At 41.1% G+C, this 17,167-nt stretch overlaps 2 protein-coding genes and 1 non-coding gene across 3 annotated transcripts; all 3 read right to left on the reverse strand.

The window, feature by feature from the left end:
* Positions 1 to 918: 918 nt before the first annotated feature.
* Positions 919 to 4,676, reverse strand: c16h21orf58 (chromosome 16 C21orf58 homolog). Its single transcript, XM_072700503.1, has 8 exons — positions 4,620 to 4,676; positions 4,259 to 4,316; positions 3,740 to 3,813; positions 3,133 to 3,306; positions 2,673 to 2,787; positions 2,228 to 2,379; positions 1,466 to 1,561; positions 919 to 963 (listed from the first exon to the last, which is right to left on the reverse strand). Exons 1-8 carry the CDS (start codon positions 4,674 to 4,676, stop codon positions 919 to 921), a joined length of 771 nt encoding a protein of 256 aa, XP_072556604.1.
* Positions 4,677 to 11,535: 6,859 nt separating this feature from the next.
* On the reverse strand, positions 11,536 to 16,612 carry LOC111858391 (hatching enzyme 1.2-like). The gene is made up of 9 exons (XM_023840141.2): positions 14,900 to 16,612; positions 14,750 to 14,801; positions 14,567 to 14,632; positions 14,294 to 14,434; positions 14,037 to 14,154; positions 13,678 to 13,856; positions 12,250 to 12,331; positions 11,996 to 12,120; positions 11,536 to 11,665 (listed from the first exon to the last, which is right to left on the reverse strand). Exons 1-9 carry the CDS (start codon positions 14,963 to 14,965, stop codon positions 11,658 to 11,660), a joined length of 837 nt encoding a protein of 278 aa, XP_023695909.1. The 5' UTR covers positions 14,966 to 16,612; the 3' UTR covers positions 11,536 to 11,657.
* Positions 15,602 to 15,674, reverse strand: trnak-uuu (transfer RNA lysine (anticodon UUU)). Its single transcript has one exon. It is a non-coding gene; the product is annotated as a tRNA-Lys (tRNA).
* Positions 16,613 to 17,167: the final 555 nt, after the last annotated feature.

The following is a 17,167-nucleotide window of genomic DNA, read 5'->3' on the forward strand; positions in this document are numbered from 1 at the left end:
TGCAGAATACTGAGTAAAGTCGCTGATCCAATGCTGACTCTGCTGCAGGCAGCTCACGTGCATGAGTGTTAAGGTTGGGGGAGGGGTGTGTCTGAACTAAATCAGCACCCAGATAAAGAGGTTGATTGGCACAAAGTATTTTATGTATTTTGAAAGTACAAAATGCTCATCTTAAATGTATTTAAATACAAATTACATTAGATTTTTCCCAAAGGCTTTACAATACAAAATACAAAATAGTATTTTGTATTTCAAATACGTATTTTAAATACATTTATCTAAAATACTGCCCATCCCTGCTAGTTCCTTAGTTCTGTGTTCATTAGTGTTAGTCTTGAGCCGCTAGGTGGATCGTCACCTTTTCCCGTGTCTGTGGTAAGACAACTTTCATGCAGAGAGTAAATTAAAAGCAGTATGTTTGTGATAAAATGGGAGGGGGGAGGCAATATGAATAATTTAGTGCCGCTAAACCTGCTCCACACATGAGAAATGAAATTATATTGTGGGCTAAGTCTGAATCTGATTAAAATCTCACCCTGTTATTATCTTAGTGGTTATTTCGCAGATAAACCTAGTAACCCCGCCCCCTAAGAGAAGACGGATAAAGAACGACGGCTGTATGAATGGAATGGAGCCCCAGGATGCAGCTCCCTGCAAGCCTTTATTCCCATCACTAACTTAAATAACTTTCAATGATTATGAATAAAGTCAAACAGTAAAAATACTGAGTGCGAAAGCCCCAAAAAATACCGCGGTATAACATCTGGATGGTAAGACAGTATTCAAAGTCGGATACTGCCCAAGTGGATGGTGCTGCAGCGGAAAAACTCCTTCATGGTCAATTTTACTGCAGCCGAATAGCGGAACAACAGATTTCCGGGACATTATGCATCATTTGCGGGTGTCAGGGGGCTGCTGTCAATTTGTGGGAGACTCAGGAAACTTCCAGAAGTGGTGGGACGTCTGCATCCACAGTCACAGATCCAGACACATGTGAGTGACATTTGCTGAGTGGTCGGTGTCTATTTTCTGTCGTCTTCGTCTCACTTTTCACATCAGAGGCCCAGAGGGAATGTGTGATGTTAACTGTGCACACCTGCGCTTAAAAAGAAACGCACAAAAGGAGAAACATGTAACATTCTGCAGTTTGTGAAGTGTGTGTGTTTTAGCAGTCAGATAATGCACAGTTACTGTTCTTCTTGTTAGCAACTAAAAGAGATGTTGGCTTATATATCGATATAGTGTTAAGGTACAAAGACAGTAGTCTGAATGGAAAAACCAACTCCAATCGCCAACTCACCAACACATAACAAATAACCAGACACTACTCTTTGGGTTATAGTTAACAAAATTTTTCCAACCAGTACTACGGGGACTTACGTATTTAGAGGTGACAGCATGAAGGACCAGTCATGTGATGCAATGTTGGATGAAAGGTCCCTCCCTGTCCTGCCGGTGACATCACTGGAGAGGCCAGGGGACAGCCAATGGGAGGTAACGGTACTGCAGGAATGCTGTAGTGATGGTGGTGATGAACTGAATCTCCTCTGGGCTTCTCTGTCTTTACAATGACAGAGGACCTCAAGCTATTATATAAATTTGTGTAGTGGGGCATTTGGCACGATGTTACCATTTCTTACTTACCAAGGGCAGTCATTGTGTAATTCAGTGGTTTATAATCTAACAAAGACAGCTTGCCTCTCCCAAGAAATGCAGAACTTTGTCAGAAATGGGTACTGACTCCCTGAATGCTTAGAAATCATCTAGTGAAACAGCAGGCACTCAGACACTACCAGCCACGCTGAAGAAGCTGAAAATTTCATGAACATGTTGCAAGTGCTTTTAAGTAAACTCAGTCTGAAGCTCAGTTCTCAGCCAGCAAATACCTGGATACCATATAACTCAATGCATGATTTCAGAATGCAGTTGAGGAGGTTGATGATTATTATTTAATATCATCAAGTCGGTGTTGACTACTAGTGACCATATACTCAGAATATATCCGGAATGTTCTGTCTTCTTCGAAGTCCACCAGGCTTCCAAATGGCATTTTGATTTCGTGATGTGATGAATGTTACCATTACTAAAATGCACGTCACTGTCTTTTAAAAGAAAATATTCTTTTTGCATATTAAACATTTCTTTATTGGGAAAAGAGTCATATCACCGTGCTTTTTAAATAGACACCAGTTCCGAGTTTACCCAAAAAAAAACAGGATTTACTGACCTGGCCCGGATGAGTGAGGTGTTGGCGAGCTGGCGCTTGACCAGCGCCCCCTGGAGGTGGGAGTGCTCCAAGAGGGATGGCCTTCAGCATCATGTTGTGCATAATGATCTGGTGCATCTGTGCATTCTGCATGAGCATCAGCTCCATCATGTCTGAAAGAGACGGCGCACTTTCAAATCACTCGTACACCCAAAACGCCATCCATCACCTCTGACAGGTATGTGGAAAAAAAACACATAAAGTTTGAATTCAGCATATTAAAAACATAATATAGGTATTTATAATATAAGTATTATACAGTTTGGAGCATCGATGCAAAAATATAGGGGAAAAAGAGGGGGAAAGGGGTAGGTCCAGAATGAACGGAAGGCAGTGTAGAAATTTGAGTATATCTGCTATAGAAGTGCTATAGAAGTTGCTACTCTGGATATAGAGCCAGAATTACCTTCTTTGATGCTTCCTGACTTGCTGGATGAAAATGGCAGCGGGGGTGGCACTTGTGCGATGATAGGCTGCTGTTGTGGGAGCTGCTGAATTATGGTTGTCGGCTGCTGTGGAATCTGTAAGAGGGACCAGGGAGCCTAAAAGGTTATTTACAGATATTACTGGTGTCTTCAGAATGCTGTAATTAATGCCACAGTATGATGGAGAAGCAGCAGGTGGTTAAACAGACCATTCAAGGTGGGCAGAACCCATTAATTATGGGTTACTCAGAATCTATGGAGGTGATGAATGATTTGGATGACATTTTTCTGAATGAATAATGGTTAATGTGTGTGCTTTGCTACTTTCAAGCATCTATAGCTTTCAGAAGAATCAATAGTTCACTCTGATTTGTGTTGATTTCCATAAATAAAGCCAAACAAGGTCACGCTTCCCTAATAAGCATGCCAATCGCTCGCTACCTGCTGAAGGACCCGGGGCAGCTGAGCAGTATGGGATGGTTGCGTGACTGCGGCTGGCGGGGGGAGACACACGTGGCTGTGTGGCGGCAGGGGGGGCAGGGCATTCTGCCTGGACCACCCACGTGTCCCGCCCCAGGTGTGGGGGCGCCGCAGGTCTTCTGATATGTGCTCCTCCTGCCGGACACGTGCACAGGCGCACAAGAAGAGTCACACGCAAAGAAAAACCCACAAGCACATGTCGAGGTTTCAACAGCCAGTCGGGGTTAATTCATGAGATACTGCGACACACAAAAAGTAAACGTGATGCTTGAAATAGTTCAGAAGGCAAACAGGACTTGTTTCTAATCAGTGTCTTTTGTTCGATTGTTTGATTGCTTAACGTATTTTGTATACATGTATTCTCTTTGTCAAGCTAAAGTTTAATTCGTGTAAAAAAAAATAAAGAAGAATGCAATAACGTTGTTGTGGCATGTTGCTTAGCAATGTCTGTCAGGAAAGCCTTTTCTTCTGCGGGCATGTGACTCAGGTGCCATAAAGACATTGAGTGTAAAATAACAAAAGCTCTTCCGTCTGGAGTGACTTCATCTTGCGGTGTCTATTAGAGTACCCTCATCCTCTGCAGTAAGTTCCTCTTTCTCTTTAATGCCCTGTGCAGTGCGAGATCCTGATCCTCACAGCTCCCTGTGCCAAAACGAGAAAGTGCTCGCATTTAGATAGGCTTCGAAGTATTCTGATATCATCTGTATTCATCTCTGCATTCAACCATGTTTAGAAAAACACCCTGTCATTCATCAAGAGCTATTCCAATTCAGGAGGGATATGAAAGGTGACTCAGCATTGGCTCACAGATCAATGAGGTCAGTTCTGTCCAGCTAAAGTTACAACCAGAGGTTCACTTTCAATAATGGGTTGGAATATTTCCACATTGACTGGACATTGAATGTATACGTATGTCTAGAAAAGCTGTTTACAAAGGTTCAACTCACTGCACTTAATTTGCACAAAACATACCGTGGCTGTAAAAGGACAATGTAGTATATAAAAAATGTATTTATGAGACCAAACATGAATAAATATACTTCCAAATAATGTCGACTTAGAGGTTTGAAACTCTGCAATCTCTTACGTGTGGAGAGGGGTGACTCTGCTCTTCTATCAATATGGTTCCTTTCATTTTGCAGCTTCTGTGAAAGACAACGGACTAGGGGCTGAAAATGTCAAAGCATTACAAAGAATTACGAGGAATCTGTTTTTAAAAAGAGGCTCAGTAACCGTAGCAACCCAGGCAAAATTGATAATTTTATATTTCTCTGTAGCCCAGAACCACATCAATATTGGGACACTTATCTACGTTTTTTTTACTAGAAAGTGGACAATTTTCTTAAAATCAATTTAATCTATTTTATTTTGCTTTTCTTATTTTTACAGATATGACTTAACATCCTGACCACTATGCATCTTGTCCTCTGTCTCAGAGACACACTCACTCTCTCCATGAGTCTCAGTCTTAGCTTGGTCATCTGATCCAGCATGGGGTCGTCCATGGCGCTGGTCAAGATGGAATCAGGCTGCAGTCCCAGTGTGGTTTGAAACCAAGTAGACTTTGGTCCAAATCCTTCTGGAGCGTTGGGTCACCTGTGACACATCTGCTGGCTTTTTCCTTTACCTGTAACGTGTGTGAGAGTGGAGCACAGGGGCTGGGACCATAGTCCAGAGCCACCCGTTGCTCTCTGTCTGATTTGGTGTCACTCTGCTTGTGTTTCAATCATTGTTTCCAGGCCAAGCCTAGTCATGCCACGCCCACTCGTTACTATAGCCACGAGGCCCACAAACAACCAATCTCTGAGCAAGACAAAGTTACCAGTGAATACCTGTTGTACTTAGGCAAGCTCAAAGTAAGATTTATTCCTCTTTACATAATTGCGCTTGAGTTTTTTAGGCTCCACAAACATAGATACATATCGTGGCCTACAGAGGGCGCTAAAGCCCAGTTTAATGGACAGCAGCTGCTTAGGGAATTTTAGCTGTTCAGGTGCCATACAGAACTACTGCCCCTTATTGGATGCAAGGTTATAGGGAATGCATGGCCGGATGGTTTTATACAATAATAGTAAATTTACATATATTTCTATATAGTCCATAATCCAGTATTTCAAAATGTCCATTGGTATGGTCAATATTTTGCCGCATTTTAACACATATTGCACAGCTTTGCAACCTTGTTCAGTTGTACAGCATCAAGCTCCCTCTTATAAACCTTCATGTCCATGTCTTTAACCACCACACTCTCTAAACGTGACATAATCATTGTTTAAGATAGCCTACCCTTATTAAATCTCAAACTTTTTATATAGAATATCAGTCACAATGCATCACCGTATAATAGGTGAATATGTGTAGAAACCATGTTATTAACATCACTGCTATTGTAATTAATTGTATTGTATTTATTTGGAGAAAATCTGCATTTTACTTTGTACAGATTTTTTTTTAACCGTGATTCTGTATACAGAGATCGAGACAGAGCAGTAACAAAGCCTATTAACCTTAGGTGGTTTCATTGATTTTTATTAACAATATTTGTTACCATCTCCATTTAACGCCCCTAAAATCTGCATCAAGTGAAAACACAAACACAGTTGCATTGTGCACATGCAAGGGAAATTATTAGGTAAGTTATTTCTGGTCATTGCTCGCTAGAGGTTCCCTTCATTTTTTCCCATTTAACTTGTATGAAAGAGGAGAAAATAACAACCGCCTTGATGAATAGTCACTATGACAACGTCTCTCTGAGAGTGGAGGGTCTCTGGTCCAGCCCAAGATATGTAGCAGTTGAAGCTTGGCTGCATGTTGGTTTCACTTGACTGGCGAACGCAAACCCTGAACCTTTCTCCTCGGGCTGCAAGTGCTTGACTCCTGGCTGTCTTTTTGTAACATGGGTGGGGAGTATTAGTATGCACTTGCCTGTCTGTCTGTGGGAATGGGAATCCCAGAGAGGGCCAAAGATTCACCCACGGAGGCGGCTTTCAAGAGAGATGCGTATAACGGGCTGTGCTGCAAACCTACTAATCTGCTTCTGAGAAGTGATACCTAGGAAGCGGAATTAAACATGGCCGCCAACCGTACCGTAAGTCCTGGACTACAAGACACCAGAAAAGTGCCTGGCGACCTCAGCTCTCATGCCCTTGGACCCTGGGAAGAAGCCCTCAAAAGATGTGCACCCGAAAGCCGCTGAGGATGGTGGGAAATTGTAGCAGCAACAACAAGTGATGACTGGCTAGGAGAAGGAGAAGTTTTGGATATAGTCCTTGTGGAGAATCTTTTGAGAATATTAGGGATGATAACTTTATTGTGTTTAGGGAAAAGTCTGCGCTACAGTTTATGCTGGGCTGGGATTCCTTCTGCGTCATAAAAACCTTAATTATCAGCTGTGGATTTTGTTGGGATGCATTGTGGTTCCACACTCTTCTCCTTATAGATTGTACACATGGTACCTGTAAATTTTTAACGTCTTGGGAGTATTGTTTTCCTGATACTCTTTCAGGTATCCTATGAGCCTTTGTCCCCTCCCTCCTTCACGCACCCTGGGTGACATGCTGCTTCTCTGGGCTTGCTATTTGTTCCTGTTGTATCTTTCCCTCTACCTCTCCTTCAGCTTTCTGTTCTGCTTGCTGACGTTAGACAGCGAAAGGCAGAAAGTGACAGCGAGAATCCGCCGGAAAAGACGGCGCAGGGGAAGAACACGGCTCTCCATGCGAATGACCTTCCAGCACAAGAGCGCCAGCTAGAGGTCTAGGTGTATCTAGAATATGTAGCTTTTTTTTTAAGAGCAGAGCATTCACAAAGGTACTTTTTAGTATTTTTTTTAGCATTTTTTTTAGTAATGTATCATTCATTTTATTTTTATGCAATGACTGTTTTCAGTCCATTGAAGGGAATTCTGTTTTCTGTCTGTTTTTCTGACATTTTACATATACAGCACAAACAGTCAAGTCTTTATTATTGGTCTGGTTAGCATACTATTGATTAAGTTCAGGTTTCTTCAGATTGCTCCCTGTGTGGCTGAATGTTCTATTATCCAAATATTGATTTTAAAATCATGCTGTCAAATCACTCCAGCAAAGGAGAAATTGCAATTTGAAATACAATCATGTATGACATCTTCTCTAACGGTTACTGTTTTTAACCTGGTCTGCTTGTATTTTATGGTGAACCGAAAGCTGGATCAGTGACTCAGTCCTCTAGAACACTGTGTGTACGGTGAATTATAGAGAATGATAGTTTAGCTGTTTGGCAAAATTCAAACCTTTTGAACTATTATTTCCATCCGTAGGAGCAGATGAATGTGACTGTGACCCTTTTATTTTAATTGGGTAATGTCACTAATTTCAAGGCACTTAAAAATCCAGACGCTTGAGTCTAAGTGCTTGTATTAAAAGGCAACAACTTTACATTATTCTTACCATGAAAGCAGTGTGAGATTGCTGACTTCTGTAGATCTGGAGTCCAGTGATCCTTTCAGAGGATCTCTGAAGAATATCAGCCTGGTAAACATCCCTGAGTGTGATCAGTAGTGGAGTGTGTCAGATGCTGTGGAGCGTGTTTAAAAGGCTGAAGCTATCAGTCTCAGTTAAATTCAGTCTAGATAAATCATGTTTTGTTTTAGATAGTACCAGCTCATACTTTAGTGTGTGGACACTGTTCTGTGGTCCAACATGCAAGCTGAACGTTAGGAGCACCAGCTGCTTCTGCTCAGGATGCCTTCAAACTTAGCAAACTGTCGCCGCCATGGCGATATGCCCAGAAGCTGATCTTTTTATATTACCTAAAAGATACAGGTTTACAGGCATAAATGTTAACCATAGTTACAATAAAGAAGAAAAGCAAATCACTATACACACAAGTACGTAGTGTCACCAGAAAAAGGGAAGAAAATAAAGGTTGCTGTTTTTACTCAAGATCAATCCAGATACTCTTCCTGAAAAGAAGAGATGGTCTTCACAGCATTATTGTTGGATTTCAGCCTTAATAATGAATCATATACAAATTTTAAATCAATGTAGAGCAGCCTAAAATTGGGCCTGGTTGACATGATCTTTGATTTATGCATATGGAATTTTGCTAAAAGAGTTTGTACCTTAAGGACATTTAGTGAAGAAGAACCAGTATTCCAAGCCAGGACTAATATTGTTACATCAGTAAAACTCACAAATTTATGATATGTCATAAGTATTAGCAGAGCTTTCCATACATAATTCCCTTGAATGCAAAATGAATGAGTAATTGTTTCTGGTTCCAGATTACAAAAAGAACACTTCACAGAAATATCACATTTAAATTTATTAAGCATGGTGTTGCAAGGGTAGTATTCATGTACGATTTTAAGATGGATTTCTGTTATAATCCAATTCCAGTGTCTGAAACTGCTTTTCCTGTTCAGGGTTGGGGGGGTCCAGAGCCTATCCCAGAGCCTATGGGTGAAAGGTGGGGAACGACCCAGGATGGGGCGCTAACCCATCTCACGGCACACTCACACACCATTCACTCACACCTATGGGCAATTTGGTAACTCCAATAAAGCTCAGCATGTTTTTGGACATGGGGGGGAACCAGAATACCCCGAGGAAACCCCATGACGGCACTATTAAGTCCAGAATAAACATTATGCTTAGATGCCAATTTCCAGGCTTCCATTGCAAGCTCGACAGGTAGTTTGCTGAATTTAAAATCACAAGAATGTACAAATTTTAACCCTCCATATATTTCAAATATAAGACGTGGGATATAAAACCATATAATATTTTCTCCAGGTAAACAATGCTTTATCCAGTTGGACCTTTGATTATATCATGTCCTGCCTAATCCCTGGCCTGGCTTTAACTAGCCATGCCTGGTGCTCATTTAGTCTTGTGTATGGTTCCTGCCAGGTGCCTCCTCTTTGTTCCCTCATTAGTCCTGTATTTAAGTCCAGTCTTCCCCAGGTCTGTCATTGATGTTCCCCTGCTTCCCCCCCCTCCCCCCCACGCAGTCCTGTTTATTTTCTGTTATTGTTACTTTTGTTAGAATAAATCCCTTTTATTTTCAATCTCGTTTGCTCATGCCTCCTCTGTTCCCTTCAATATGACAGATTAAAGTCTAATGCATTGAAGTGTCCCTCTGATTTACCTCTATGATCTCTCTCTTGACATATTCTGCTTTGTTTTTCCTTATAAATTTGAATAAAAGAGAGTCAATTGTTGGACATGTCTTGGAATCAACATAGAGAAACAATGCTGGATACACCAGTATGGATACGCCCTCAGTCTTGGAAAGCCGAATGCAGCCTTCTATTGTTAGGGCTCTTTGAAGTCAACAATGAAATATATTCCTAAATGGTTTTTTTTTTTTTGTGAAAAGTTTTCCACTTCCCATGACCCTGAAAAGGATAAGCAGTTTCAGAAATTGGATGGATGGATGGATGGAAGTTTTCCACTGTTCTATCAGAGCATGTCTTACTTGTCAAAGTGCCGAGGTATCGAGCTGTCTGTTTAACCCTTATTCCACATGTTTGGGAAACATCCAAGTCATGTACAGTCATAATCTCACTCTAAGCCTGATAGACTGAAAGTGCAGATGCGGCCGAAAATGTAAAACTTTCACTAGAATGGGAACCTGCTCAATATTTTTAAAAACAGTCATCGGCTAACTAATGATGATGGAACACTCTGTTATTTGCATCCCACTAGTATTAGACCAGATACACAACCTAAAGATTAAGAACCTCAGCTGCTAATAAAAACAAATGGGGAAAGAGGACAGCCTTGTCTAATGGGGAAAGAGGACAGCCTTGTCTAATGGGGAAAGAGGACAGCCTTGTCTTATGCATGTTAATTACAAATCTTAGAGAAGTACCCTTGTACAAGCCTACATTACTATTTGTACTCTTATAAAAAAGCCTGCATAATATTTAAGAAATTATATAAAAAACCATGAACTCGTGTTCTGTGTCAAAGGCTTTAAAAATCTAAAAATAATATAATAGCCACTTTGTTGACCAGTTCTGGGAAATCTGAAATATCTAATATAAGACGTATGATATTACAGGTATTTCTCCCTTTCATAAACCCAGACTGAGAACAGGAATGGAAGCTGATTGTCTGTGTGTTTCCAGCCAATCGCCTTATTTCTCTTTCTCTTTTGGTGTGTAATTGGTTTTTAGTCATGTACTGTAGTCTATAGGTTTTGTCTATAGGTCTTGTATAGTCCAATAATTAACCTTAGTTTTCTAACGAAACCCTTGCTCTCTTCATTAGACAGTTCCAGAAATGGGTCATGCTAACATGTCATTGCATGTTGGACTTGCATAACTGTGTACATAAGAAATAAAATCTTCCATCAAGAGAGTCATAGATACAGGGAAAAAGATCATTCTTCTAATCCTTCCACTGAGCAATGCTTTTCTTTTACTGATATTATTTTGGTTCATTTTTATATTTAAATATCAAGTTTAATGTAATTTATGTTTTGATTTATCCTTCAATTTGTTAATCACTGGATCCTTCACACCAAGGCAAAAGAATGACACGTTTCCCTGAAGGCTCTGATGCTTTCGGTCTTCCAACGCTGCCCCTTGAATTTGCACATAGACAAAGTCCATTTAAACTGCAGGACCTTACATCTGACTAAGTTATCCGGCTAAGCAAGAACCCCTGCTTCATGATACAGGCCCCAGACCATGAAGACGTCACAAAACAGTACAGAACATACACACACAAGTATCTATTCACCAACATGATGGATGACAGCCTTCGCTTGGTGTGGATGCTACAGTTTGATGTCATCTACGACCCTCCTTTTCTTGGTTGGGGGGGGGCGTGGCATTTGTTAGTTTGACAGCCCAGTCATTTCAGTATTATGGCTATTGCATGTCCCTTGTTTTAGCAAGTCTCAATACCAACAGACAGGTTACTGCGTTGTGGGGCAGCGAAATGTCATTCATGACTGCCCTGCTCACCTCTCATTGGTTGATACAATGCTTGTGTGTTCTTCTGGTGTGACCTTCTGGTTTGTTACATCAAGAAGAGCAGGAAAAGAATTTATAAATGGGTATGGTAGGTTGTGACAGGGGATTTAAAGCAGAGTCCCAATACCACCTATCCATCCATCAAATTTATTTATGATTATTTGTCATTGTTGACACACCACAGCACACAGTGCACAACAACGAAATGTGTCCTCTGCATTTAACCCATATGTGACTTTCGTGACATAGCAGGGGGCATTATTTTTTTAAATAATCTTGGTAGTTTTAGGTAGTTCTTGGTCTTCACTTTTTAAGTGGGTTACTTTTAGCCAGAATGAAACTGAATGAAATGTAAATGTTGTTTTGTAACAGAACAGACAGGAACAAGAAGGGAAGGGTAATGGAGGGTTTTATTGACTGACACCATGTCTTAACATTGCTCTACATCTAATGATTGGAACCTCAGCTTTGACCCTCACTCTCCATGGTCACCATGACCTAGGATGCCTTCTGAACCCCCTGCTCACAAATCTGTAGGGAAACAGAGAGAAATTGCAAACTAGTGAAAACCTTACAAATGACTCATTCTCAGACTTAATGGCTGGAGTTGCAGGATGGAACACCGAATGCCTTGTGATCTCCCAAGAATCATAAATTCTTCTAGACATTTTCCACCTAAATCTGAGCCTATAATAATCATACATGGATTTTTTTATTAATGACCTGACAATAGAATTTTCCAAAATAAAATAAAACATAATCAACAGCAAGTTTGATCTTGGCTTGATTTTTCAGGGAACATGCCGGAACGATGAAGACACATTGTCACTGATCCATGTCTACGTGACACACAACACTCACCGCATTTGTAGAGTTTGTTGATCTTGAACTTGTCCAGTTCGCTGGGGGCGAACCTTTGGCCGAGCTGGGCACCTAGGTTGCCCTTTGCAATGATGGTGGGGTCTCCATCCTCAGAGTAGGCATACCTTCATCAACAGATAACCTTCATCAAAATTCTGCTCCAATTAATGCATCCAAAAAGCACCAATAGATTATAATCCATTTTACAATAGGCATTCCATTCCCTTAACCCAAAAACCTACATCTCTACTTACTTTCCAAAGTGCATGATGGAAGCATAGTCATATGGGGTGTCCAGATTGTTCGTTTTGTACTTCTCAAATTTCTGCACATGCTCTGTTGGAAATTCACGAGATAGGTGCTTGAAAGTACTGTATGAGTACATAAGAACATAAGAACATAAGAACTATACAAACGAGAGGAGGCCATTCGGCCCATCGAGCTCGCTTGGGGAGAACTTAACTAATAGCTCAGAGTTGTTAAAATCTTATCTAGCTCTGATTTAAAGGAACCCAAGGATTCAGCTTGCACTACGTTATCAGGAAGACTATTCCATACTCTGACTACACGCTGTGTAAAGAAGTGCTTCCTTAAATCCAATTTGAAATGTTCTCCCGCTAATTTCCACCTATGGCCACGAGTTCTTGTATTTGAACTAATGCTGAAGTAACTATTCGGTTGAACAGCATCCAAACCTGTTAGAATCTTATAGACCTGGATCATGTCCCCCCTCAGTCTCCTTTGCTTGAGGCTGAACAGATTTAGCTCAAATAACCTTTCCTCGTATGACATTCCTCTAAGACCAGGAATCATTCTTGTGGCCCTACGCTGCACCTTTTCTAAGGCCGCTATGTCCTTTTTAAGATATGGTGACCAAACCTGCACACAATATTCAAGGTGAGGTCTCACCAAGGAATTGTATAATCTTAGCATTACCTCCCTTGACTTTAACTCCACACACCTGGAGATATACCCCAACATCCTATTAGCCTTTTTTATTGCTTCCCCGTACTGGCGAGAATGAGACATGGAAGCATCAACATACACACCAAGGTCTTTCTCATAATCAGCTACCTTTATTTCATTAGGTCCCAAAAAATACTTATACTTATTATTTCTGCTCCCTTCATGGAGTACCTTACATTTGTCTATGTTAAATTTCATCTGCCAGGTGTCAGCCCAGTCACTAATTAAATTAAGATCCCGCTGTAGCTGCTGAGCCGCTAGTTCAGTATCTGCTACGCCACCCACCTTGGTGTCATCTGCAAATTTCACCAGTTTACTGTATATATTGGTGTCTATATCATTTATGTAAATTAGGAACAATAGTGGTCCTAAAATTGAACCCTGCGGTACCCCACTATGAACGCAGGCCCACTGTGACATTGAGCCTCTTATAACTACTCGCTGCTTCCTATCCGTTAACCAGTTATCAATCCAGGTCACTACAGTTCCTAAAATACCTGTCGCTTTGAGTTTAAGTGAGAGCCTCTTGTGGGGGACAACATCAAAAGCCTTTTGGAAATCTAAGTAGATGACATCATAGGCCTTCTTATCATCAACTTCCTGAGTAGCTTCCTCAAAAAACTCCAACAGATTTGTTAAACAGGATCTACCTCTCCTAAATCCATGCTGGATTAATCAGATGTAGGTCTGTGAATGGTGATTGTTTTCTTCCTTACCTTTCCAGATGTTACCCCACAGGATAGTGACGTACTTGTCACGGTCGGCGCGTGACTGCTCGTGCACAAAGCCCAGGGCGTGCATGAGCTCGTGACTCGTCACCCCCGTTGTAACACATTCCGGGGCCTGTAAGGAGACAATCTGTGGCCCACCGTGAAATCCCAGGTACGACCAGCATCTGTAACACACAACACACACACATGCACAGTCAAGGCATATTGGGTATAGTTCACCATTGCACATGAAACTTTTTGAAGGTTCTTGAATTTCTTTCTTTGAAAAAACAGCCACAATTATCCTCGGAGGAAAATATTGGCATCTCAGTTCCAGAATGCAATAGCATTATTTGGTAACTGACCCTGACTTGGGCTGGATATCCAGATAGTCGTTCTGGTGTGTCTGGGGCACAAAGCGAATACAGGTGCCATTCTCAATGGCCTCCATTCCTTCCTGGATTGTCATAAGGTCCAGGTCATCTGTGGTGAGGGGATGGAGGAACATGGAAGATTAAGGAACTAAACATTCACATTTCACTATGTGAATTTCTGCACAAAGACCCAAGGAGAACCAGAAGACACTGCTGATTCCAGTTGGAAAGCTGGCAGTGACACTCACTGTACTCTGGGGACAGTGTGTAAGCGATGTACACGTTCCCGTCCACTGACTTGGGCCACAAGCAGCTCCGGGCAAAGCAGCTCCTGGAGCCTCTCTTGTTGGACACAGCAATGTCACCCTCCCTGAAGCCACTGCCCTCTGCTGGGGTGGATGTGCGGTGCAGGACAGGGGACACACATTAATATACTGAGATGCTACCTGCCTGAGTTAAATTTATAAGGAACATCTCATTTTAGGTGTAGATGTAATGCAAGACATTCAAACTGTTCTTACCTTGATATTCATTTGCCCTCATGATTTTGTCCATCGCTGTCATCTCATTTTGAGGCATGAACTCTTCTATAAAAGTAAAAACAATTAATTTCACACACACACACGCCCATATATTCATATAATGCTTGAACGTGGTGACCTTATTCATATGAAATGTGCATTGATTGCACACATTTGACAAACCTGACAGTTCCCGTTGGAACCTCTTCTTGCTGCTGTTTGTCCCCGGAATATTCTTTAAGGATAAGGAAACAAACCATGCATATAACATAGTGCCACAAACATACATATTTAAGGTGAAGTGTAAGCTAGTTAAGCACTGATCAGACTTACCTGAAGAGGAACGGCCCAGGTGTGAGCCACCACACACAGGATAAGGACGATCAATGTCGGGGTCATTTCGGATCTCCAGCCAGGTATCTGTCTCACCCTGCTGCAGTTCTCCCATCCCTTTTATTCTCTACCCAGCACTCCATGTAAACGGTCATCAATAGTCAAATGGGTAGGTAGAAATGGCCAACCCAGTACTTGACAGCATCCAACACTTTGCCAGATTAGCTATTGCTGCAAATGACGTTGACCAGTGTAGAAAGCAGCGCCCTCAGCTATCCTCTGCACCATGCTAACAGACTGTGACAACAAGCTGCAGCGGTGGCCGTAGGGTACACTACAATCTATGGCTTATGTTGGTACCTTCAATGTCACAACCTGGTTTTATGGTACTCTAATGGTCATAGCGCTGCACTCCAGGATCTCTGCTTTTTTTCCTCTAATAATGGTTGTGTCCAGTTCGAATAATATTTGTTTTCACATTGTATATATTTTCAATAAATCGTAAGTGAGGTTCACCATGGCAAATACAAACAAATTCTGTGCACATCAACTGTAATTAGGGAATTTGACGCTTTAAAGGTAATACTAGAGTCTAGTGTCTCATTCAGGCAATTGACGCTGTGTTATTACATATTTTTCTATAATTTCGTCAGTTGGGAAGAAAAAAAAATCGGTGATACATGCAAAGCGGAAAACGAGAACCGCCCGAACAGGGACTTGAACCCTGGACCCTCAGATTAAAAGTCTGATGCTCTACCGACTGAGCTATCCGGGCTCTGACACAAGCGTTGGATTTCCTTCTTATCAAACTAATTTATATATATAAAAACAACATAATTTTTATTGTATAACTATAATACTTCATTCAGAAATCATTATTTGTCATAACATAACACAATTCTAATAACAATGGTAGTAATACTGTAACGATTACTTAGCTTTATAAACCACGCGAATTTGTGTATTTTTACAATAGCTTTAATTATTTGCAAGCCGTTGAAGACTTATATTCAGAAACGTATTATTTGATGACGACATTGTTAATTTATGTTGCCCGCACTGAGGAGTAGCTCGCTAATTTAGTAACCGATAATCATTCGTATGCATCGTGTTCAGGGGTCAACATCACGGCAAATTCTGGCGGACATTGTCATCAAAATGCTTTTTTTATACCATGGCCATCGTATTTAAAAACGTACCCTACATAGCTTTTCTCTAACCTTTTTTTGTCTTGCCATGGGCACATTTTTCCGTGTACAAATAGGTTGACCATCCATGATCATTTTCCTAAAGCACATTTTAGCTATTTGCTGATAAATATGCGACATTCTCTACGCCAGAGCTAAGCATCATCGAGCAGCACCGCAAATGCAGCTTGAACTACAGTAGCGTAACCAATTCATTCCATACGAATCTGTCAAATAAAATATGTAATTATATATTCCATTATACATATTCTATATAACAAAACTGTCTCGCACTTTTGGATACAGACTCTTTCATACATGTCTGCCTATCTGCATTATACACAATGACGTTGGTGGAAAAAGCTGGTAATGAAAACAACGAGCCATCAAAAGAGTTGGGGTCTCCTAAAACTTGCCGAGCGGGGACTGGGGATCGAGTCCTTTGAAATAAATGATGCCGACAGAATACAGAACGGCACATCGTCATGAGGTTTCAGGGCATGCCATTCCGAGAAACTGTGACGTGACACCTATATACTACTTTCAACATGCGTATAAAGGAGAGCCCCCCCCCCACCCCCACCCCGAATTAAAATAAAGTTTCTAATTAAAAAAGTAACGCAGATCCCGTCGTCCCAGAGTAGGATTGTTGTTTATTATTTTTATTTTTTATGTATGTATTTTTTATTTTAACTAGGAATACAAGTACACGACACTAAGCATAATCATATAAGAGTAGGATTGTTAATTCTATACGAAGCGTGAACGCGCAAAATAATGACGTTCGTGTAACAACTCATTCTTAAATGTAATTCAAAGTATGCGCGTTTATATTTCACTTTAAAATATATAGATTGTTAACAGAAGCTTTATTCTGCCTTATGTCTAATGAATGTGTAGTTGAAATTATGTTGTTGTTTCAGGGACGGATTACTGACCGGGCCAGCGGGGCCGCTGCCCAGGGGCCCTTGGGGTGCAGGGGGCCCGTGGGGTCCCCAGCCCAAAACAATTTGCAACTCTTATCAACAATGTATTTTCGTTTGTCTATTTTAGAGGGCCTACATTCTTTGATCCTCTGCCT

This window comes from Paramormyrops kingsleyae, chromosome 16, assembly GCF_048594095.1.
Source record: "Paramormyrops kingsleyae isolate MSU_618 chromosome 16, PKINGS_0.4, whole genome shotgun sequence".
In the NCBI taxonomy this organism is placed as follows: Eukaryota; Metazoa; Chordata; class Actinopteri; order Osteoglossiformes; family Mormyridae; genus Paramormyrops; species Paramormyrops kingsleyae.

What these genes read in the sequence shown, in the direction of transcription:
- c16h21orf58 (XM_072700503.1), bottom strand. Translation starts at nt 4,676, where the DNA reads ATGGACGACCCCATGCTGGATCAGATGACCAAGCTAAGACTGAGACTC. An exon ending in AGAGTCACCCCTCTCCACAC is followed by an intron (nt 3,814 to 4,258) that starts GTAAGAGATTGC and finishes GTTTTGGCACAG; the next exon opens with GGAGCTGTGAGGATCAGGAT. An exon ending in GCTGTCCCCTGGCCTCTCCA is followed by an intron (nt 964 to 1,465) that starts GTGATGTCACCG and finishes CTGTGGATGCAG; the next exon opens with ACGTCCCACCACTTCTGGAA.
- LOC111858391 (XM_023840141.2), bottom strand. Translation starts at nt 14,965, where the DNA reads ATGACCCCGACATTGATCGTCCTTATCCTGTGTGTGGTGGCTCACACC. An exon ending in GTGGGGTAACATCTGGAAAG is followed by an intron (nt 12,332 to 13,677) that starts GTAAGGAAGAAA and finishes AATTTCCAACAG; the next exon opens with AGCATGTGCAGAAATTTGAG. An exon ending in TCCATCATGCACTTTGGAAA is followed by an intron (nt 12,121 to 12,249) that starts GTAAGTAGAGAT and finishes CTGTTGATGAAG; the next exon opens with GTATGCCTACTCTGAGGATG.